Source organism: Pongo pygmaeus, chromosome 12, assembly GCF_028885625.2.
Source record: "Pongo pygmaeus isolate AG05252 chromosome 12, NHGRI_mPonPyg2-v2.0_pri, whole genome shotgun sequence".
Lineage (NCBI taxonomy): Eukaryota > Metazoa > Chordata > Mammalia > Primates > Hominidae > Pongo > Pongo pygmaeus.
In genome coordinates, this window is record NC_072385.2 from 96,635,283 (window position 1) to 96,659,260 (window position 23,978).

General features: G+C 39.6%; 2 protein-coding genes across 4 annotated transcripts in view; one reads left to right on the forward strand and one right to left on the reverse strand.

Moving 5' to 3' along the window:
* CEBPZ (CCAAT enhancer binding protein zeta) overlaps nt 1-12,992 on the forward strand; it is a 30,746-nt gene extending 17,754 nt beyond the window's left edge. The window contains exons 10-16 of the mRNA XM_054475362.2: nt 599-696; nt 2,147-2,204; nt 2,499-2,695; nt 3,455-3,538; nt 11,569-11,627; nt 11,710-11,791; nt 12,701-12,992. Coding sequence (XP_054331337.1) covers nt 599-696; nt 2,147-2,204; nt 2,499-2,695; nt 3,455-3,538; nt 11,569-11,627; nt 11,710-11,791; nt 12,701-12,840 — 718 coding nt within the window. The 3' untranslated portion in view covers nt 12,841-12,992. The remainder of the gene's footprint in view (nt 1-598; nt 697-2,146; nt 2,205-2,498; nt 2,696-3,454; nt 3,539-11,568; nt 11,628-11,709; nt 11,792-12,700) is intronic.
* Nucleotides 602-19,302, reverse strand: CEBPZOS (CEBPZ opposite strand). 3 transcript variants are annotated; one of them, XM_054475382.2, is made up of 5 exons: nt 18,005-18,063; nt 14,786-14,901; nt 13,512-13,556; nt 12,878-12,962; nt 602-1,123 (listed from the first exon to the last, which is right to left on the reverse strand). In XM_054475382.2, the coding sequence occupies exons 2-4, from the start codon at nt 14,898-14,900 to the stop codon at nt 12,880-12,882; spliced, it is 243 nt and encodes an 80-aa protein (XP_054331357.2). In that variant the 5' UTR covers nt 14,901; nt 18,005-18,063; the 3' UTR covers nt 602-1,123; nt 12,878-12,879. The 3 variants fall into 3 exon arrangements, with proteins under 3 accessions (XP_054331357.2, XP_054331358.1, XP_054331359.1); XM_054475383.1 differs by lacking the exons at nt 602-1,123; nt 18,005-18,063 and adding exons at nt 9,824-12,741; nt 18,125-19,302; XM_054475384.2 differs by lacking the exon at nt 602-1,123 and adding an exon at nt 9,824-12,741 and having other exon boundaries at nt 17,976-18,108.
* Between the last annotated feature and the right edge of the window lie 4,676 nt (nt 19,303-23,978).

The following is a 23,978-nucleotide window of genomic DNA, read 5'->3' on the forward strand; positions in this document are numbered from 1 at the left end:
TTTTGAATTTAGCCTTTAATTTCCTTTTATAATAGTTTTCTTTATAGGCTTAAAATCTACCTTTAATATAGATTTATATTATATTAAATACTTTAAGTTTAATATAGTGATAACGCATGGGTAATTTATCCAGACCATGGCCCTTAGAATGGATTCAGAAAAATTCAGTGCACTGCTATAGAAATAAGTCCTAAACCAACTAGTATCATAACCTAATGCCTTATGGTAGTAAAGTACCTCTTATCTCATTTGGTTGACTGGTTAATTAGGTTTGATTTGGCTTGTTTTTTAAAATCATTTAGAATGAATAATTTTGAGGGTTTGATTACATCTGTAAATGGCTAAGTTTTGCTGTATTCTAATATAAGAATAGGGCCGATAAAATATTATCTTTGAAATGTATTACACTTAAAAGATTCCAGCTACTTTTTATTGAGTTAAACTATTTTTTGTATATTAGATACAAATTTCAGTCATTTATTTCCAATTGAGTATATTTAAGATTTTACAGTTGTGGTTTGCCACTGGTCATAGGTGCTTTGATTATAGTAAGATTAGACCTTTAATAAAATTGTCATATATAACATGAATATTATAGGTATTATAAAAAAGTTGCTGTTAAAGAGAAACAAAAACGGGATGCAGATGAAGAAAGTATAGAAGACGTGGATGATGAAGAATTTGAAGAGCTGATTGGTAATTTGTTTTGTTGACTCTTTGTAAAATAATCTACTACTATGTGTTAATAGACCATGGAACATTAGTGGGAGAAGTGGCCTTAGTTTTAAAAAATCATTTAGCTAAGAATATCATGCAAATCACAGTGGAAGATTAAGAAATATTTGGGGCCAGGCGCTGTGGCTCACACCTGTAATCCCAGCACTTTGGCAGGCTGAGGCAGGAAGATTGTTTGAGGTCAGGAGTTCGAGACCAGCCTGGCCAGTATGGTGAAACCCTGTCTTTACTAAAAACCCCAAAAAATGAGCTGGGCATCGTGGCACGCACCTGTAGTCCCAGCTACTCGAGAAGCAGAGGCACGAGAATCGCTTGAATCCAGGAGTCAGAGGTTGCCGTGAGCCAAGATAACACCACTGCACTCTAGCCTGGGTGACAGAGTGAAACCCTGTCTCAAAAAAAAAAACAAAAGAAAGAAATATTTTTATGATATATGGTAATTCACCCACATTTGCACCAGAAAAATACATGATTTGTGCTTTGGATAGTCCATATAAGAAAACATTTATATTTGCTTAAGTCTATTCAATTGTTACAGCCAAATCTCATGTGAAATAGAAATCCTTTTTACTATTCATAATCTATTATAGTATATCAGTACTAATTGATAGCAATAGCCTACTGTTTGATCTTTTTTATCTTTAATCCACAGAGCTACAGAAATTTTGACTGAAACTTAATAGACTTAAACAAAAACATGGTAAATTGGAAAGACTTACGCTGATTACACGTTACATATTTTTTTGTTGTTGTTTTTTGGGGTTTTTGTTTGTTTGTTTTGAGACAGGCTCTCTCTGTCTCCCAGGCTGGAGTGCAGTGGCACAATCACAACTCACTGCAGCCCTGCAGCCTAGACCTTCTGGGCTCAGGCGATTTTCCTGCCTCAGCCCCATGGGTAGCTGGGACTACAGGTACCTGCCATGATGCCCAGCTCGTTTGTTTTTGGGTTTTTTTTTTGTCTTTTTTTTTTTAATAGAGATAGGGTCTTGCCGTGTTGCCCAGGCTGATGATCACTCCACCTCAGCCTCCCAAAGTGCTGGAATTACAAGCATGAGATGTTACATATTGTATCACACCTATTAAAAATGAGCACTTAAGTAGTTCTAATAGAGTACAAAGGACTACAATTGCTAAATATCATTTTATTTGATATTTATCCTCATTCCATAAAAGAACTGTAGAAAGAGCCGAAATTAACTGGATCCTTCTTTAGTTTTGGGATTTAACTAAGATCAGTATTTCACAGGTTTGTATACATTATTAAGACACACTAGCAACAGTTATATTGTTTTGGTGTTCACTTGTCATAAACAGCAAAATCATGACTGTTAGAATAATTGATTCAGATACAAGATGTATGTCAAGCTTGTCATTCTTTGTTGTATCTCACAATTTCTGTATTCTCTGGCAGACACATTTGAAGATGATAACTGTTTCAGCTCTGGAAAGGATGATATGGATTTTGCTGGGTAACATACTTCTATCTTCTCCTTCCTATTTTTCTAGCATTTCCCAAATTGTTGTCCCTCAGAACAGTAGACCACAGAACTATATGATAAAGGGGAAATGTATTCAAGTAAGTTTGGGAAGTGGATACAGTACTTTCATCTTTGACCTTTATAAAGCACGTTATTATTTACTCTGAGCAGTCTGCAAAGCTTTCTCCTTCTAAGTCGTTTAATAGCTACTGCCTTAGTAGTCAACAAAACACTACTTTAGAAAATACTGCCTCCTCTTGTATTACAAGTTGTGTTTTTTTCCAGAAACGTGAAAAAGAGAACAAAAGGAGCTAAGGATAACACATTAGATGAAGATTCAGAAGGTAGTGATGATGAACTTGGTAATCTGGATGACGATGAAGTTTCTTTAGGAAGTATGGGTGATGAAGAATTTGCTGAAGTTGATGAAGATGGAGGAACATTCATGGATGTGTCAGATGATGAAAGTGAGAGCGTTCCAGGTAAGCACTTTTTAAAATAAGACATAAACTGTATCTTCCTCACTTGCTTAGCCTTGTTTGTTTTTCTGCTAAAGGTTTTTAATATAGCCCTGTATTCAAATTAATACTCATGTCAGCCAGAAACTTAAAAGGACCTTTTCGTTCTCCTTTGGAGCTGAAGGGTTTTTATTGTGTGTTATGTGTGTTTTCTTTTAAGCAGCTTTTTGAGCTTTGGACTTTTACTTTAACCAGCAGCTAGCTTCTCTGTACAATACATGTTGAGCTGAAATGCTGCCATTTTTTAATAGTAATTAACAGTTTATAAAAGTTAATCAGTATTCATCATAGCCCAGCATAGATGAAGGTGAATATTTTATCTTGTTGTAAATTAGCAAGGAACACCCAGAATTGTCTCTAGACTGTTGTCTGACCTTTCTGTCCTTTCACATACCTCCAGCATGCACATGTCCGCCCAACATTCTTCTACTTATTCTGAACCACAGCAGAAATTTCTTGTTTTAAGGGGTTTTATATTATTTGGTCTTATTAATGAAGCTATTTAGAAAATTTTATACTTGCACAAAATATTAGAACTGTGCCAATTCTTAGAGTCTTGATCTCAGTCTGTCCTCAAGCCTATGCTAGTGGAATTACAAAACCCACATGGAATAGCAGTATAGTGCCTTACCATCAGAATAAAGATTTTAGCATATCTTGGAGTAATATTTTCCAGTCCTATTGTTTTTAAATTGCTTAATAGCAAATTTTTTCATGTAACAGAACTTGAAGTCCACTCCAAAGTCAGTACTAAGAGAAGCAAGAGAAAAGGTACAGATGATTTTGACTTTGCTGGCTCATTTCAAGGTAAGAAAATGCATTTAATATCTTTTAAAAGCAGTGTCCATGTGAAAGGTGTCATTATCGTTTTGGGAAATGAACTCTCCTAAATTTGGTTAATAAAATTCAGGGGTTGGCGGGGGGTTCTTTTTAAGAAAGATGTTAAGTGGAAATTATTTTCCACATTTTGAATTGTTTCTCGCATTCAAATATCTCTAAATCATCTTTTCATTCACTTTTTTAAAATTTGTTATCACTATTTCAGTTGTTTTTGGGGAACAGGTAGGGTATTTGGTTACATGGGTAAGTTCTTTAGTAGTGATTTCTGAGATTTTGGTGCACCCATCACTCAAGCAGTACACTGCACCCATTGTGTACTCTTATCCCCCACTGCCTCCCACTCTTCCCACCAAGTCCCCAGAGTCCATTATATCATTCTTAAGCCTTTGCATCCTCATTGCTTAGCTCCCATTTATAACTGAAAACATAGAATGTTTGGTTTTCCATTCCTGAATTACTTCGCTTAGAATAATGGTCTCCAGCTCTATTCAGGTTGCTGTGAATGCCATTATTTCTCTCCTTTTCATGGATGAGTAGCATTCCGTGGTATATGTACACCACATTTTCTTTATCCACTCATTAGTTGATGGGCATTTAGGTTGGTTCCATATTTTTGCAATTGCAGATTGTGCTACTATAAATGTGTGTGTTTAAGTGTCTTTTTTATATAATGACTTATTTTCCTCTGGGTAGTACCCAGTGGTGGGATTGCTAGATCAAATGATAGTTCTACTTTCAGTTCTTTAAGGACTCTCCATACTGTTTACCATAGTGGTTGTACTAGTTTACATTCCCACCAGCAGTGTAGAAGTGTTCCCTTATTACCACATCCACGCCAACATCTGAAATGTTTTTTATTTTTAAATTACGGCCATTATTGCAGGAGTAAGGTGGTATTGCACTGTGGCTTTGATTTGCATTTCCCTGATAATTAGGGATGTTGAGCATTTCTTCATATGTTTCTTGACCATTTGTATATCTTTTGAGAATTGTCTGTTCATATCCTTAGCCCACTTTTTGATGGGATTGTTTTTTTCTTGCTGACTTTTTGAGTTCCTTATAGATTCTGGACATTAGTCCTTTCTCGGATGCATAGTTTACGAAGATTTTCTCCCACTCTGTGGGTTGTCTGTTTACTCTGCTGATTATTTTGCTATGCAGAAGCTTTTTAGCTTAATTAAGTCCCATCTATTTGTTTTTGTTGCATTTGCATTTAGGTTCTTGGTCATGAACTCTGCTTAAGCCAATGTCCAGAAGAGTTTTTCCAATGTTATCTTCTAGAATTTTTATAGTTTCAGGTCTTAGCTTTAAGTCTTCCATCCATCTTGAGTTTTCTGCTAAGGTGAGAAATGAGGATCCAGTTTAATTCTCCTACATGTGGCTTGCCAGTTATCCCAGCACCATTGGTTCAATAGGGTGTCCTTTCCCCACTTTGTTTTTGTTTACTTTGTCGAAGATCAGATGGTTTTAAGTATTTGGCTTTATTTCTGGGTTCTCTATTCTGTTCCATTGGTCTACGTGCCTGTTTTTGTACAAGTACCATGCTATTTTGGTAACAATAGCCTAGTAGTGTAGTTTGAAGTCGGGTAATAAGATGCCTCCAGATTTGTTCTTTTTGTTTAGTCTTGCTTGGCTATGCAGGCTTTTATTTTGTTCCATATGAATTTCAGGATTGTTTTTTCCTAGTTCTATGAAGAAAGATGATGGCATTTTGATGGGAATTACATTAAATTTATAGATTGCTTTTGGCAGTATGGTCATTTTCACAATATTGATTCTACCCGTCCATGAACATGGGATGTGTTTCCATTTGTGTGTGTCTATGGTTTCTTTCAGCAGTGTTTTGTAGTTTTCCTTTTAGAGATCTTTCACCTCCTTGATTAGGTATATTCCTAAGTATTATTATTATCGTTATTATTATTTTTTTTTTTTTTGGCAGGTGTTGTAAGGGGGGTTGAGTAATTGATTTGATTCTGAGCTTGGTTGCTGTTGGTGTATAGCAGTGCTACTGGTTTGCGTACATTGATTTTGTATCCTGAAACTTTGCTGAATTTATTTATCAGATCTAGGATCTTTTTGGATGGGTCTTTAGGGTTTTCTAGGTATACTATCATATCATCGGTGAATAGTGACAGTTTGACTTCCTCTTTACTGATAATGAATGCCGTTTATTTCTTTCTCTTGTCCAGTTGCACTGGCTAGGATTTCCAGTACTATGTTGAATAGAAGTGGTGAAAGTGGGCATCCTTGTCTTGTTCCAGTTCTCAGGGGGAATGCTTTCAACTTTTCCCTGTTCAGTATAATGTTGGCTATGGGTTTATCATAGATGGCTTTCATTACTTTTAAGGTACGTCCCTTCTATGCCAATTTTGCTGAGGGTTTTAATCATAAAGGATGCTTGATTTTGTCAAATGCTTTTTCTGCATCTATTGAGATGATCATATGATTGTTGTTTTTAATTGTTTATGTGGTGTATCATATTTATTGACTTGCATATGTTAAACCAGCCCTATATCCCTGGCAAGAAACCCACTTGATCATGGTGTATTATCTTTTTGATATGCTGTTGGAGTCGGTTAGCTAGTATTTTGTTGAGGGTTTTTGCATCTGTGTTCATCAGGAATATTGGTCTGTAGTTTTCTTTTGTTATGTCATTTCCTGATTTTGGAATTAGGGTGATATTGGCTTCATTGAATGATTTAGGGAGGATTCCCTCTTTCCCTGTCTTTTGGAATAGTTTCAGTAGGATTGGTACCAGTTCTTTGAATGTCTGATAGAATTCAGCTGTGAATCCATGTGGTCCTGGACTTTGTTTTGTTGGCAATTTTTTTTATTACTGTTTCAGTTGTGCTACTTGTTATTGGTCCGTTCAGAGTTTCTATTTCTTTCTGGTTTAATCTAGAAGGATTGTATATTTCCAGGAATTTATTTTTCTCTGGGGTTTCTAGTTTGTGTGCATAAAGGTGTTCATAGTAGCCTTGAATGATCTTTTGTATTTCTGTGGTATCGGTTGTAGTATCTCCCATTTCGTCTCTAATTGAGCTTATTCGGATCTTCTCTCTTTTTTGGTTAATCTTGCTAATGGTCTACCAATTTTCTTTATTTTTCCACAGAACCAGCTTTTTGTTTCATTTATCTTTTGTAGTGTTTGCTTCAGTTTTATTTAGTTCTGCTCTCATCTTTGTTATTTATTTTCTTCTGCTGGGTTTGAGTTTGATTTGTTCTTGTTTCTCTAGTTCCTTGAGACGTGAGCTTATAAGTCTGTTTATGCTCTTTCAGACTTTTTGATGTAGACATTTAATGCTGTGAACTTACTAAATGTAGTGCCACTTTTGCTGTATCCCAGAGGTTTTGATGGGTTGTGTCACTATTGTTCAGTTCAAAAAAATATTTTAATTTCCATCTTGATTTCATTGTTGACACAAAGATCATTCAAGAGCAGATTATTAAATTTCCATGTATTTGTATATAGTTTTGAGGGTTCCTTTTGGAGTTAATTTCCAATTGTATTCCACTGTGGTGTGAGAGGGTACTTGATACAATTTCAGTTTTCTTAAGTTTATTGAGACTTGTTTTGTGGCCTACCATATGGTCTGTCCTTGAGAATGCTCCGTGTGCTGAAGAAAATAATGTATATTCTGCAGTTTTTGGGTAGAATGTTCCATAGGTATCTGTTAAGTCCATTTGTTCTAGGGTATAGTTTAAGTCCCTTGTTTCTTTGTTGACTTTCTGTCTTGATGACCTGTCTAGGGCTGTCAGTGGAGTATTGAAGTCACCCACTATTATTGTGTTGCCATCTATCTAATTTCTTAGGTCTAGTAATAGTTTTGTAAATTTGGGAGCTCTGGTGGTAGGTGCATATATATATTTTGGATTATGACATTTCTTGTTGGACTAATCGTTTTACTAGTATGTAATGTCCCTCTTTGTCTTTTTTTAACTGTTGTTGCTTTAAAGTCTGTTTTGTCTGATAGAAGAATAGCTACTCCTGCTTGCTTTTGGTTTCCATTTGCATGGAATATCTTTTCCCACCCCTTTACCTTAAGTTTATGTGAGTCCTTATGTGTTAGGTGAGTCTCCTGAACACAGCAGATTCTTGGTTGGTGGTCCAATCTGACATTCTGTATCTTTTAAGAGGAGCATTTAGGCCATTTACATCCAACGTTAGTATTTGAGATGTGAGGTACTGTTCTATTCGTCATGCTAGTTGTTGCTTGAATACTTTGATTTTGTTGTTTTTTCATTGTGTTATTTTATAGGCCCTGTGAGATTTGGGTTTTAAGAAGGCTCTATTTTGGTGTAGTTCAAGGTTTTGTTTCAAGATTTAGAATTCCTAGGCTGAGTGTAGTGGCTCACGCCTATAATCCCAGCACTTTGGGAGGCCCAGGAGGGCATCACCTGAAGTCAGGAGTTCAAGACCAGCCTGGCCAACATGGCAAAACCCCATCTCTACAAAAAAATTAAAAAATTAGCCGGACATGTTGGTAAGCCCCTATAATCCCAGCTACTCAGGAGGCTGAGGTACAAAAATCACTTGAACCCATTAGGCAGAGGTCGCAGTGAGCCAAGATCGCACCACTGCATTCCAGCCTGGGCGACAGAGCAAGATTCCATCTCAAAAAAAGAAACAAAAAACAAAGATTCAGAACTCCTTTCAGCATTTCTTATAGTGCTGGCTTGGTAGTGGCGAATTCTCAGCATAGATATCTCTCCTTCATTTATGAAGCTTAGTTTTGTTGGATACCTTTTAAGGAGACTAAACACGTCGCCACACGCTGTTCTGTCCATCCATGTGGGAGCTTCACGTTAGTCCTGTCCCCTTATCCGCCATTTTCCTCCTCAGCACAGCAGATCAACATGTTTACCTCTTCTGTTTTGTTCTCTCCAGGGCCCCAGCAGATTGGATGGTGCCCACTCACATTTGAATGCAGATATTCCTTACCTAGTCCAGAGATTCACATGCTAATCTCTGCTCATTCATTTTTAAACCATTCAATTATAAAAGCCTTGGATTTTTCAGACACCTGTTATCTTTTTATTTTCTCAACCATTATTTGCCATTTGACCCTTGCAATAATCCATGCTCCTTTATTATGATACAAACTCTTCTTTCTGCTAATTGTTTTTTTAACATTTTTAAAAGTATTATCTTACAAGATTCTGCTTCATAGGGTAACACAAGGTGCTAATAAAAGAAAAAAGTGCTGTATCAGATGACAGCGTCTTAAGATTTTTGATAAAAATGTAGAAAGCACTGTACATACTTTGCCTCCAGTGCCTCTCTGGCTTCTGCTTACTGCTAAATACTGATGACTAAAAATAGATCTGCAGTTAAATAATAATAATGTTTTAAAAAGTTTCATGCACGTCCGTATGAAGAGACCACCAAACAGGCTTTGTGTGAACAACAAGGCTGTTTATTTCACCTGGGTGCAGGCGGGCTGGGTCCAAAAAGAGAGTCAGCGAAGGGAGATAGGGGTGGGGCCATTTTATAGGATTTGGGTAGGTAAAGGAAAATTACAGTCAAAGGGGGTTGTTCTGTGCCTGGCAGGAGTGGGGGTCACAAGGTGCTCATAGGGGAGCTTTTGAGCCAGGATGAGCCAGGAGAAGGAATTTCACAAGATAATGTCATCAGTTAAGGCAGGAACAGGCCATTTTCACTTCTTTTGTGGTGGAATGTCATCAGTTAAGGCAGGAACCGGCCATCTGGATGTGTACGTGCAAGTCACGGGATATGATGGCTTAGCTTGGGCTCAGAGGCCTGACAAAAAGTTTCATTTACATATTGGTAGTAGTCTTTCAGAGCCTCATGCCTACAAAATTTTATCAGCTCTTTCAAACACTGCTGTCAATTTCATAGTCCCCCTAATAACTAGATGATTTAACTGATACATATTTAAATTATAACATGTTATCTTCCAGATTTTGTCTTCCCTTGAGTATCCAAGATCATGTTTTAATATTAGCATAAGATGAGATATAGGCAGTTTTTCTCAAGACCATCCCACAGAAAAGTGTTGCTTTACTTCAAGTTCTACTGAGCCTTTTATTAAACGATGCTGGTAAAAGGAATTTGAGGAGAAGAAAATTTTTTTTTAATGTTAAAAAAGATGCGCTCTCAGCTTGTTTCAAATAGTAAAGTACTGTTTCAGAAGACATTAGCCTGAAAGGATTTCAAATCTCAATTGATAATAGTTTTGGATGCAGATTAAAGAATACCCAACAGAATTGATTGAAACAAAAAGAGGCAAGGAATTTTAAACAGATTTATTAATTGATTCAGATGTATTAATTTACTAATTGATCACCCTACATTTACAGGTGTTAGAGTAGATATCCTTAAGAATAAACATACCTTATAGAAACTTTAATCAGCCTGGGCAACACAATGAGACCCCATCTCTACAAAAAATCAAAATGGCTGGGCGCAGTGGCTCACGCCTGTAATCCCAGCACTTTGGGAGGCCAAGGCAGGTAAATCACAAGGTCAAGAGATCAAGACCATCCTGGCCAACATGATGAAACCCCATCTCTACTAAAATACAAAAGTTAGCTTGGCGTGGTGGCACGCACTTGTAGGCCCAGCTACTTGGGAGGCTGAGGCAGGAGAATCGCTTGAACCCAGGAGGCAGAGGTTACAGTGAGCCGAGATCGCGCCCCTGTACTCCAGCCTGGCAACAAAGCGAGACTCTGTCTCAAAAAAAAAAAATCAAAAATTAGCCAGGCATGGTGTTACATACTTGAGGCTGAGGTTGGGGGTGGGGGCGGGATAAAAGAAACTTTAAGAAACAGTACAGTACAGAAGTGCCTACTCGTTGAGGTCACAGATACATCACTACAGGATGAATAAAACCCAAAAAAACCTTCCTAATGCATGCAAATGCGTATTATACAGCTGTTAAGTAACATACATATCACCTTAATAAAAATCAAAATGAAATGTTTTAGAAACTATTTTATCAAAAGTGGCTCTGATACAAAGACTTGTACATGATTGTTCATAGCAGCACTATTAATGCTAAAAAGTGGACACAACCTAAATGTCCATTAACTGATAAGTAAAATGTGGTATATCCATACAATGGAATATTATGTAGCCCACAACATGGCATGGAGTACTACAACATGGATGAGCCTCAAAAACGTTATGCTAAATGAAAAAAGTCAGATATAGGAAACCACATGTCATATGATCCCATTTATATGAAATAGCCAGAAAAGGCAAGTTATAGAAACAAGATAGATTGGAGATGGGTTGGAGGACTACAAATGGCACCAGGGATCTTTTGAAGTTGATGGAAATGTTCTAAAATCAGACTGTGGTTGTGGTTGAACAAGTCTGTAAATTTACTAAAATGCGTTAATACACTTAAAACAGCTGAATGTTATGCATCTGTATTTAGTAAAGCTCTTTTTAAAATATGGCTCTACTACTGCTAGAGACACTGATATCAAAGATGCAGAGTTTGAATAATTGTTTCAGGAAAAGAGACTTTTCGGGAAAAGTTTATATATTCAGTACTACAGATAAGTTTTTTTTTTTTAAAGGAGAACCTCTTTTGGTGTTATAAACAGAACTTCATTTAATAGCATAATAAACATACTTTCAGTCAATTTCTTTACAATCTAAAGACCCCTGAACTAAATTTTATGTTTTGTCTTAAGTATTTCAAAACCCATCCATGTCAAACTGATAATTTTACTATTACTTGATACTATGTTATTTCCCTTATGGGTAAACTTCGATCAGTGGCCAAATCTGAAAAGCCAGAAGACACTCTTGTCATCTGAACAGTTATATTAGGATGTTAGCTTTTTGAAAATATTATATACTAACTCTTAAATTATATTTAAATGCCAGCTACCCAATGGTGCTAGAAGATTATTGCAATTGTTTTTACCCAAGTATAATTTTTAAAATAAAATCATGTTGCATTGCATTTTTCTAAAATCATTAGATTTATAATTGAATAATGTAGACTTACAATTTTTTTTAGGGCCAAGAAAAAAGAAAAGAAACTTAAATGATTCCAGCCTATTTGTATCTGCTGAAGAGGTAAGGCTAATGTACTGTTTTAAGAAGCTAGCTATTCTACATTATTTTTAGTTTTCTAATAAATTTATCTTTTTTGTTTAAGTTTGGCCATCTATTGGATGAAAATATGGGATCCAAGTTTGATAACATTGGCATGAATGCCATGGCTAACAAAGATAATGCAAGTAAGTAACTCAAATTTTTTTATTGATGTTTTAAAAATAGCTTTGGCTTGGAACTTCAGAAGATAGGAAATTTTTGTTATTTTATTTATTCATTTATTTATTTTTTTTGAGACAGCGTCTCACTCCCTCGCCCAGGCTGGAATGCAGTGGCATGATCTTGGTTCACTGCAACCTCCATCTCCCAGGTTCAAGCAATTCTGCTGCCTTAGCCTCCCAAGTAGCTGGGATTACAGGCATGCACCACCACACCCAGTTAATTTTTGTATTTTTAGTAGAGAGGGGGTTTCACCATGTTGGCCAGGCTGGTCTCGAACTCCTGACCTCAAGTGACTTGCCTGCCTCGGCCTCCCAAAGTGCTGAGATTACTGGCGTGAGCCACCGTGCCTGGCTGATAGGAATATTTTGGAAAGACCTTTTCATGGTACTTTACAACCTGAAAGGAATGGCTTTTTCTTCTCTCAGGAGAACATGTAAGATTAACAAGTATTTAGACTACAGAAAAAAAAAAAAAAAAAAACCTTGCAGACTACAAAAATTACTTTTTTTTAGGGAAGTGGGCCATTTTTATATAGCATGAGTTTGCTAAGTAACTTTACATGTTTATAGACATTTTAACTATTTCTGATATTGATTGTTACTGGTTTTTATTTCACCAGTAAAAGTGCTTGGGGAGAGAAAATCTTCAGAACATTTGTTTCTTTTCCTTCCTTAGTCATTTCTTTTTGAAACACTAATCTTTGACAACAAATATGAGAAGAAAAGCAACAAACAAGCAGTGGGTTTGTATAGTGGGTGGGAAACCGCAGGCCAAGGCAGGCTAGAAGTTCCTGTGACTCAGCAGCATGTTCTGTGGGACCACCAAGAGTCTACAGTGTGGTAGTACACTCATCTTTTCTTCTTCTCCCAAAGGTCTCAAACAGCTTAGATGGGAGGCTGAACGTGATGACTGGCTACACAACAGAGATGCAAAAAGTATCATCAAGAAAAAGAAACATTTTAAAAAGAAGAGGATTAAAACCACTCAAAAAACTAAAAAGCAAAGGAAATGAGTTATTAATGTAAATTATAGATTAAAATTCTACTTACATCTAATTTTTGCTGTTCAACCATGTTTTTTGGTCTAGCTCTCTGATTCCATACATTCCAGACTTCTCAGTGGATTTGTAATAAACTATAAATAAAAATAGCTCTCATTTATAAAGTCATGTGGAAACATTGTTAAAATTAAATGTATTGAAAAAAACAACTTCTTTTTTCCATATTGCTACATAACAAAATGAAAAAGAGGACAGTAGGATTACAGACTTCACATATAAGTCCTGGCGTCTCTAATCATTGTAATGAGCACTATTTCGTCTAACTACATGATGTCATCTTGTTCAGTCTTTATCTACTTGACAGAGAAAGAGACAGCTCCAAGAAGTTAGCAAACCTGAGATGAAACTGATCTTTTAAAACCAAAGGTTTAAACTGTGGTTTGATTCTATCACCTCATACATGAATGATTGCACAGTTTACATTCTTAACCACTAGAAGAATTCAGAATCCAGCCCATTACCTAATTCTCCTCTCACTAGAATAGATGAGAATTTAGTCTCAGAAGAACTAAAATAGATGTGAATAGTATTGTTAGAAATTCCTTGTAAAGAAATTACTACTTAATTTATAGGTTACCTGAAGAAGTTGTTTTATACTTATTTTTACTTAAGGAAAAACATACCTTCCAAGATGAAGGGATATTTCTTGCTCATTGTTTGCCTGAAATCTGATGGAAAAAAGGATGTCTTGAAATTAGATATGAACAGAAATTCATTATATTAACACAGCCACAATTTAATGCTAGCTTTAGGGTCCATATGATGGGAACCATATAGATTAGAAATTTGTTTTAAGGTCTTTCTGATAATCCAGGAATGATCTCCTTTTGTTTTTTTTGAGTCAAGATCTCTCTCCCTGTTGCCCAGGCTGCAGTTCAGTGGCACAGTCACAGTCCACCACTGCCTAGACCCCCCTAGGCTGGGCTCAAGTGAGCCTCCTATGTCAGCCAAGGTCAAGTAGCTGGGATGGGGCTCAAGGGAGCCTCCTGCCTCAACCTCCCGAGTAGGTGGGACTACAGGAGCACACCACCATGCCCAGCATTTTTTTTTTTTTCTTAAGATACAGGGTCTTGCTATGTGCAGTCCAGACTGAGCTCAAGCAGTCCTTCCACCTTGGCCTCCCAAAGTGCTTGAATTACAAGTGCAAGCCATCACACCCAGCTATGACCACTTTTTAAAACTGATCCCAAGCTTTAATTTGTTTTTAAATACTGTTGGTATGTTTTTTAAATACCCTTCCTTAGAGTTTAAAAGAAAAGGGATTTTGTGAGTATCCAGTAGCATCTTGGTACAGAGTTCCAACAAAGTACACTGAGGAAGACTGGCAAGTTTCAAAGATGGCTATCACGCCAGGTCTATTCCCTGTTTTAGGGAAAAATCACTTCCTAACTTAAAAAGTTGAGGGCTCTAATATAAAATTTCCCCAAGAAAAATGTTAAAGCACTTTCAGCCATAGCATGTGAAAGTCTTTTATTGCCCACTGTTGATGCCCAGGAAGAATACTATAGCCTGAGAAAACTGGTTACTCAGAAAACAGCAATACCAGTTACTTTCTTAGTCTATCAAACAATGAAGTGTAATGGGCAGGCTAAGTTTCCTCCATCTGTGCTCCCAAACTAAGCCAGACCAAGGACACTTGCTCTACCCTCCCCAATAGTAAAACCCATGGAGGTATGAAATTTTTTCCTTAGCCCACAAACAAAATTTTTAAGGGAGAAGTGAGAGTGATCTAGTCCACAATAATGAATACTTTGATTCCTGTTCTGCCCATAAAAATGTCTAATATCTTGAATCTGAAGAACCAATTTCTCCAAAAATGCCATTGCCATTTAACACATAAAATGGATTAGCAAAACTATACCCCTTTAGAAAGCATTAACTTCTGAATTATGATTACCTTGGCTTGTGTGCATCTTGCTAAACAAAAAATATGCTCCAAAAACGCCTACAAGTTCGGCTACCAAAACTCCTTTAAAGATCTTCTTTGCTAGTGGTTCCAAAGTACGGGCCATCCTAAATTTAACAATAACAGATATGTGTAAACCTGAATGAACATATTTAAACTACTCTTATGATTTCTCTAATAAATTCATTCCCACAGTTTGAATGGCTTCTCTGTATGGGAGTAAGACCAATACTATGGTATACTTTTTTGGTTTAGACATCCTACATACCTGGTTTTCAAACTCCATGCCTGAGGGGCATGATGAACCAAAGACAAAACTGGATAAAGCACAGGAAAGAGATAAAATGCAAGAAAGCATTGTAAAAAGAACAATTTATGGAACTAAAATTTTTTAATTGTGTAGGAAAACAGAATGGGGAAGATAGGTTAAGTTAATTTTTTAGCTGCACTGGGAATTAAGAAATAATCTAAATGGACACAATATGTAAACAGCTCTTTGTAAAGTGCCCTACAAAAGTAAGATCTTTCTCAAGTGGTTCTACACTTTCTAAGGGGCTGGAGTTCTTCATTTATTAATACAACATATACTATTATATATACTATATATGTATATTATAGATAGTATATATATCCTATATACTGATACATACTAATAATACAACATATACTAAACTATTAATACAACATAAACTGTGCCATAGTTCAGGCATTTGGAGTGCAGTGGTACAATCTCAGCTCACTGGGGCTCAAACAATCCTCCCACCTCAGCCTCCCGAGCAGCTGGGACCACTGGCATGCCTGGCTATTTTTTTGTATTTTTTGTATTTTTAGTAGACACAGGGTCTCACCATGTTGCCCAGATTGGTCTCGAACTTGTGAGCTCAAGCAATCCGCCCACCTCAGCCTCCCAAAGTGCTGGGATTACAGGCATGAGCCAGTAATCTGCCCTTTCGCAGACACGCAGTAATTTTTATACAAATGAGGGCAGGGGGTGGAAACTGATTGGGTGATGAACCAATTAAGTGGCAAAACTACAGACCGGTTAGATCTTGATAGTCTTCCTTTAAAAGCTAATCAGGAAAAAGCGTTTGTGTCATTATTCTTTTTCAAATTAAAGTAAAAGATAACAAGCTAAGAAAACAGAATATAAGACTTACTGAAGACATTAATGTAAACCCAAGTTTTTAGTCAGCCTCCTTATAACCTCAAAGTCCAGAAGAGGAGAACCCCTTGTTTTTCAGATTTTTCTATTGTCCTATGTGTGCTCTTTTGTCCTCAATCCCAGCTCACTGCTGTCAGGTGTTTTACTCCATTCACTTCCGACCCCTTTTCAATGCCTGACGGTGGGTGTAATCAAATAATCTTCCTTTTGTAGGATTATTCTAATATCTTACCAGGTGGCCCTCCCCACCACCCCCCAAATTCCCTCATTTTGATAATGTGATCACCCCGGGGACCAAAAGATTAAAACTTTATTATTCTTATTTAAAAGAAATGAAGCAAAGAAATTTACAAAGTAATTCATATACAACCAAGAGGCAGTTGAGTGGTGGGAAGGGACAGTTGTTTTGCTCCATTCACTACAATGCTGTACATGACTGACAGAAAATAAGTCATGCTCAGTACAGATGCCTCTCTTGGGGTTATTTTTATTTTTTTTTTTATTTTTGGAGATACGGTCTCGCTCTGTCGCCCAGGCTGGAGTGCAGTGGCGCGATCTTGGCTCACTGCAACCTCCGCCTGCCGGATTCAAGCAATTCTCTTGCCTCGGCCTCCCCAGTAGCTGGGAGCTGGGAATCCCGCCACCAGGCCCAGCAAATTTTTTGTATTTTAGTAGAGACGGATTTCACCCTGTTGCCCAGGGTGGTCTCCAACTCCTGAGCTCAGGCAATCTGCAGGCCTCGGCCTCCCAAAGTGCTAGGATTACAGGCGTGGGCCACCGCGCCTGGCCTATTTTTATTTTTTTGAGACTGGGTCTTGCTGTCTCCCAGGCAGGAGTGCAGTGGCGCGATCTTGGCTCACTGCAACCTCCGACTCCCGGGTTCAAGTGATTCTCCTGCCTCAGCCTCCCCAGTAGCTGGTATTATAGGCGTGTGCCACCACGTCTGGCTAATTTTTTATATGTTTAGTAGAGACGAGGTTTCACCGTGTTGGCTAGGCTAACTTCCTACCTCAAGTGATCCTCCCGCCTCGGCCTCCCAAAGTGCTGGTATTACAGGCGTGTGCCGCCACGCCCGGCCTCTTGGGGTTATTTTTAGTGTTCAAGGGATGAACAAAGACCGCCTGCAGCCAGTTCCATTATTCAAGGAATCGAAGTAAAATTTTGTTTTAAGAGAGGGTGATGCTAAGAAATAAAGTCCATCTGTAGGCCAGGGTTAAAAGAAAAGAAAATAAAGTGCGAATGATACTGTACGGCTGCCTTGGTGTATAGTGGTGAGCACAGCTGCCTCCAAATAACACCGTACAACAAAGTATTTACCTTTCTAAAAATACACATACGTTTTGCACTCCGAGGCTCTCGGCTTCAGGAGGCTGATAAAACTTCAAGTCCCTTTGCTACACACCACCAGGGACACACCTGTCCACCCACAAATAAGTGAGGTTTACTAGCTGCGGAAAGGGAGACACGGCAGACCAGCGCCTGCCTTCTCAGCACAGGGACAGGCATCATTCCGGGAAGTTTAGGTGAAGTTTAACACGAAGCCGCCTCTGACAGATTCGGAACAGGGCTGTATGTCATGCAGTTAACATCACACGGGGCTGAGAAGCTGACTCGGGGACACAAGCTCAAGCCAAATGTGCAATGCTGGGTCGGAAGCCCCTTATGCCGGGCTGCGCTCCAAGGAATCGGGGCTGCTTCCCTGGGAGGGGCGGCCTCCCAGCTCAGCGTCTGCAGGCTACGCGGTTTCAAGCAGCAACGATTCTCCCAGTCTAGCTGTGCAGAGGACGACTTTTCGGCAGAGGCCGAGAGCTGGCCGCCTCCGCTCCCCCGGCCCCCGGCTCCTGCCGCGGTTCCCACCCAGCTCCCGCTTCCCCCGGTTCCCTGGGGCCCTCGGCTGCCCTCAGCGCTCCCCTAGCCCGCGGAACGCTCGGCCCGGGCCTACAGGCGACACGCGCGGGCACGCACGGAGCACGGCCCAGCAGCCAGACCACGGTCGCCCAGCGACCCGGAAATACTCGCCTCCAGTGAATTAAGGCAGTGACACCTGCCTATCCTCCACATGCCCCCAGAACTGTAATGAGGCCCCACGCAGAAGCCCGCCCCACTCTCGTCGCACTAGGGACCCCGAAATCCGACCACCCATAGGAAGCCACTCGCCGAAGTCTCACCTGAGGTGCGTTCAAGGGGGACTGCGCATGCGCAACGGTTGGCGACGCTCCACCCCTTCCGTTGTCGGCTCCGCCCCCACATTCGTAATTACTATTAATTGTACTCTGACCGCGACCGGAACCTAACTGCCCTCTATGTGCATTATTTTACGGAATATTCGCAATAATACATGCAACAGATGCTGAGTGTATCTCATTTTACGGAGAAAGCAAGAGGCTTACACTGCCCACAATCGCACCGTTAGTAAAATCAGAATTCACATTTGAACCCAGGACACTGACTACGTGTAGCCTCTTCTGAGTCGTTTTTCTAACACCCTGAAACTTAAAGTGTGATAGTCTCAGAGGACTACCAACATAAGCATCACCTGAAAACTTGTTAGAAATGAAGAACTAGGCCGGGCGCGGTGGCTCACGCCTATAATCCCAGCACTTTGGGAGGCCTAGATGGGAGGATCACGACATCAGGAGACCGAGACCATCCTGGCTAACACGGTGAAACCCCGTCTCTACTAAAAATACGTTTAAAAAAAAAATAGCTGGGCGTAGTGGCATGCACCTGTAGTCCCAGCTACCGGGGAGTCTGAGGCAGGAGAATCGCTTGAACCTGGGAGGCGGAGGTTGCAGTGAGCTGAGATCGCGCCACTGCACTCCAGCCTGGGCGACAGAGTGAGACTCTGTCTCAAAAAAAAAAAAAAGAAAATGCAGAACTACTGAATCTGAAACTGCATTTTAGCCAGATCCCTAAAGAATTCGTTTGCAAAGTAACACTTGAGAAGGTGCAAAGGAGACATGGAAACAGAGAAAAGAAAAAGAATATAAAAGTATATTGAAGTACCGTGTGCAAGACAAAGCCTGGAACACCCAAAACAGACACAGATCTACCTTCATCGAAGTTCTAGTCTAGTTAGGGGTATTTACCACAAATAACTAATGAAAAGTACACAATGATAAGGGCCTTGCTTCTAATTCGAGGAATCTGTAAAGGTTTTAGAGAAGGGGTGATAGCTGGAGCTAACTCTGTCCATGCCAAGTAAAGGAAGTGCCTCTGCAAGGTGCTCTGTGATTGCCCTAATTTTCCTATCTAACACCCGCCCCACCCCTAGTCCAGCCCATCTGGTTCATCTGTGTAACTAAAGCATCATAAATTGTGAAAAATGTGAATGCGTAAACTATATTGATTTAAAGCATGTCGTTGTTAGTCAAGATCACTCAGATCTACACAGATCCAGAACTCTAACCTCTTCCACCATATCGACCTCTCTAGTATCCTTGTAAAGTCTGGGCTTTGTACATTCTCTTGATCTTTTCTATCTGCCCTACAGAAACTGCGTCTGGCTTGAACCTCGGTTCTATTTAATAATATATATTTGACTTTCTCTCAAACTTTTTTCACAAGCTCCCTTTCTGCATTATGTTGCTTTTTATTTTGTCTGTTGCTGTTTTCACTGTCATTAACTATTTTTCTCAAAACTTTCAGAACTCTACCCCTATACCACTGAAGTTCCCTTTTCCCCTCCAACTGACACATTCACAATCTTTTTTCTTTTTCTTCTTTTCCTAATCATCAGCGTCGTCATCTTCTTGTTTCTTCTTCGTCTTCTTCAGGGTCTTGCTCTGCCACCCAGGCTGGAGTGCAGTGGCACAATCATAGCTCACTGCAGCCTTGACCTTCCAGGCTCAAGTAATCCTACCCCGGCACCCCCAGCCTCCCAAGTAGCTGGGACTACAGACATTCACCACCATACCTGCCTAATTTAAAAAAAAATTTTTTTTTGTAGAGACAGGGTCTCCCTGTGTTGCCCAGGCTAGTCTCCAACTCCTGGGCTCAAGTGATCCTCCCTCTTTGGCCTCCCAAGTGTTAGAAATACAGCTGTGAGCCGCTATGCCTGCCCTTCTTCTTTTTAAAAAAAAAAAAAAAAAAGAATAGTCAAGTACAGTAGTGAGAAGGGGGAAGGAGTAAGTACATCCATAATCTTTAAAGATTCATCCACAATAAATATTTTCTTATTAAAAGCACCCACCATGACTTCCATGAAACACTTTGTTAATTATCATTTAAGATACTATGCCTTGAGCTTTCAGGCCTATCTTTGTCCACTTGGGCTGCTATAACCAAATGCCATAAACTGATGGTTTATAATCAACAGAAATTTGTTTCTCATTATTCTAAAGATTGGGAAGTCCAAAATCAGGGTGCCACAAGATTCAACATCTGGTAAAGACCCAACTTTCTGGTTTCTGAGATGGTGGCTTCTCACTGTGTCCTCACATGGTGCAAGGGGCAAGGGCCTCTCTGGGGCCTCTTTTAAATCCTTGGCCAGGCGCAGTGGCTCACACCTGTAATCTCAACACTTTGGGAGGCCGAGGTAGTTGGCTCACTTGAGGTCAGGAGTTCGAGACCAGCCCAGACAAAATGGTGAAACCCCATCTCTACTAAAAACACAAAAATTAGCTGGGCATGGTGGCACACGCCGGTAGTCCCAGCTATGCAGGAGGCTGAGGCAGGAGAATTGCCTGAACTCAGGAGGCAGAAGTTGCAGCCTGGACTACATAGGGAGACTCCGTCTCAAAATAAATAAATAAATGAATAAATAAATAAAAGGGCACTAATACCATTCATGAGGGCAGAGCCCTCATGACCTAATCACTTCCCAAAGGCCCTGCCTCCTAATACCATCACTTTGGGGATTTCAACATATGAATTTAGGGAGAACAAAAACTTCCAGACCATATAGCAAGGCTCCACTACATTGGTTTGAAATACCAGAATATCAGTGTTAAAAGTACCAGGATGACAAAGCAAGATGAAAAAGCCATTGGGGCTGGGTGTGGTGGCTCACACCTGTAATCCCAGCACTTTGGGAGGCCAAGGTGGGCAGATAACCTGAGGTCAGGAGTTCAAGACCAGCCTAGCCAACAAGGAGAAACCCCATCTCTACTAAAAATACAAAAATTAGCTGGGTGAGGTGGAACACGCCTGTAATCCCAGCTATTCGGAAATCTAAGGCAGGAGAATTGCTTGAACCCAGGAGGCAGAGGTTACAGTGAGCCAAGATCGCGCCACTGCACTCCAGCCTGGGCAACAGAGTGAGACTCTGTCTCAAAATGGAAGGAAGGAAGGAAGGAAGGAAGGAGAAAGAAGAAAAGGTCATTGGAATGGTTCAGACTGAAAAAAGAAAAGAGGAGAAAAAAAGCTTAAAGAAATGATAACAAGCTTTACCAACTTGGGCCTAGCAGAATGGCTCCTGCAAAGAACAGTGGCAAGAAGAAAATGGACCATTTTGCCATCAATGAGGTGATGACCCAAGAATATATCAACATTCACAAGCACATCCACGGAGTGGGCTTCAAGAAGCATGTCCCTCAGGCACTCAAAGAGATCCGGAAATCTTGCCATGAAGGAGATGGGAACTCCAGATGTGTGCATTGATACCAGGCTCAATAAAGTTGTCTTTGCCAAAGGAATAAGGAATGTCCTGTACCGTATCCACGTGCGTTGTCCAGAGGATGTAATGAGGATGAAGATTCACCAAATAAGCTCTGTACTTTGATTACCTATGTACCTGTTACCACTTTCAAAAATCTACAGATAGTCGGCCAGGCATGGTGGCTCATGCCTGTAACCCCAGCACTTTGGGAGGCCAAGATGGGCAGATCACTTGAGGTCAGGAGTTCAAGACCAGCTTGGCCAATATGGTGAAATCCCGTCTCTACTAAAAATACAAAAAATTAGCCAAGATCGCACTGCACTCCAGCCTAGGTGACAGAACAAGGCTTTGTCTCGAAAAAAAAAAATCTACAGACAGTCAATGTGGATGAGAACTAACCACTGAATCTTCAACTACATCAAATATAGTTATAAAATTGCCTTCACAGAAAAACAGAAATTATAAGAAAGACTAAAATAATTGTATAGAAATGTTATGATTTCTGCAGGAAAATATATATAAACTAATAACGGTATTGCACAAAGCTTGACATCCCCATAAATATTTGTTACACACTCTGAACCCTGCTATAGATTTCACAAACACATTTTGAGATAAGACACATTTTGGCCACAAGGTTTGGAGCAGGAAAAGTGTAGAATCCAGTAGAAACTTTAACCAAGGGTTCTTTAGCGACGGTGCCTTTCTGGTCCTAGCCTGATTTACTAACTCTGGCAGAGGGATGCAAATGACTAGAAAGATGTGCTAGTTCTCTCCAAAGCACAGAAGCAGGCTAAAATCCCAGTCTTCTGTAGTGGCCATAGGGACCTCCACTTTAACAAATATGTACTAGGTTTGCTGTCCATTCTCCCATCTTCACCTTAAAGCTTAGACATTTCTTTTCATATTTTCTCCTTCTTCTCCTTCTTCTTCTCCTTCTCCTTCTTCTTCTTCTTCTCCTTCTCCTTCTTCTTCTTTTCTTCTTCTTCTTCTGTTCTTCTTCTTCTTCTCCTTCTCCTTCTTTTCTTCCTCTTCTTCTTCTTCTTCTCCTTCTCTTCTTCTTCCTCCTTCTTCTTCTTCTTCTTCTTCTTCTTCTTCTTCTTCTTCTTCTCCTTCTCCTTCTCCTTCTCCTTCTCCTTCTCCTTCTCCTTCTTTTTTGGTGTATGTCTATAGACTGGAAAAAAACAAAGGAAAAGAAGGTAAGAGGGCATGGTGTCTTTAATGCCAAGGAAATAAACTTTATTTTATTATTATTATATTTTGAGACAGAGTCTCACTCTGTCACCCGGACTGGAGTGCAGTGGCACGATCTCAGATCACTACAAGCCCTGCCTCCCAGATTCAAGCAATTCTCTTGCCTTGGCCTCCCAAGTAGTTGGGACCACAGGCACGCACCGCCACACCTGGCAATTTTTTATTTTTTTAAAGTAGAGACAGAGTTTCACCATGTTGGCCAGGCTGGTCTCAAACTCCTGAGCTCAAGCAATCCGCCTGCCTCAGCCTCCCAAAGTGCTGGTATTATAGGCATGACCCACCACACCCAGGCGGAAAGAAACTTTAAATAAGCCTCCCATGCAGCTGCCTCTGGGGCATGAGCCAGGCCACAGCTGGCAAAGCCTGATAGGTCTGCAGTAATTTATCTCCAATATGGGTAAGACACAAGGAGCTGAAGGAAGCTAGGACTTCATATAACATGAGACCCACCTGGACTCATAGATATGACAGTACAAACATATCACATGATACAGGTTATTCTGTAATTATTCATGCTGGTTTCCTCCCTCCATTATGCTTGCCAGACAACTAAGAGTTGAGTATGTAGAACTGTAAGGTTAACAGGTTGACCTAAGCCTAGGCAAACTAAGAATCAGAGTTCACATTACCAATCCCAAAGAGCCTCCTAAATCCTCCTATAATTACAGGCATTATTGTCGGAACAAGATCCAACCCATTGTCTTTTTAAGTGTTTTACTCACTAAGAAGCAAGCAAACAACAACCACGTTTGAATCAATGTCTTAAATTCTACCTGACCAGAGGGAAACAAAGACTCTTTGTAATGTAAGGGATAATCCCACTAAGCAGATTGGCAAGGAGTTCAGTCCTGTTCCTCTTTTATTTTTGGGGAGGGAAATTCTTAAATACACCTTTGCAACTACAGCTAATATCATCACATTATTATGTAAGGCAAGAAGGCCTTCAAGTGGGAGTGATGTATAGAAATATAAAAATACTAAGATATTCAGATATTCTGATTTTGCCTTTTCACATACTGCTTCTTTAAAAAATAAATGTTCACCTACATAATGAAACCCGAATACCTGTGCCTAGCTAGGAACCCTCTCTGGTCAGTTCTTTCCCCTCTGTAAAATGGAGATTAAAAACTACTGTCACACATCCACACCTGCCTCTCACTTTCTGTTGA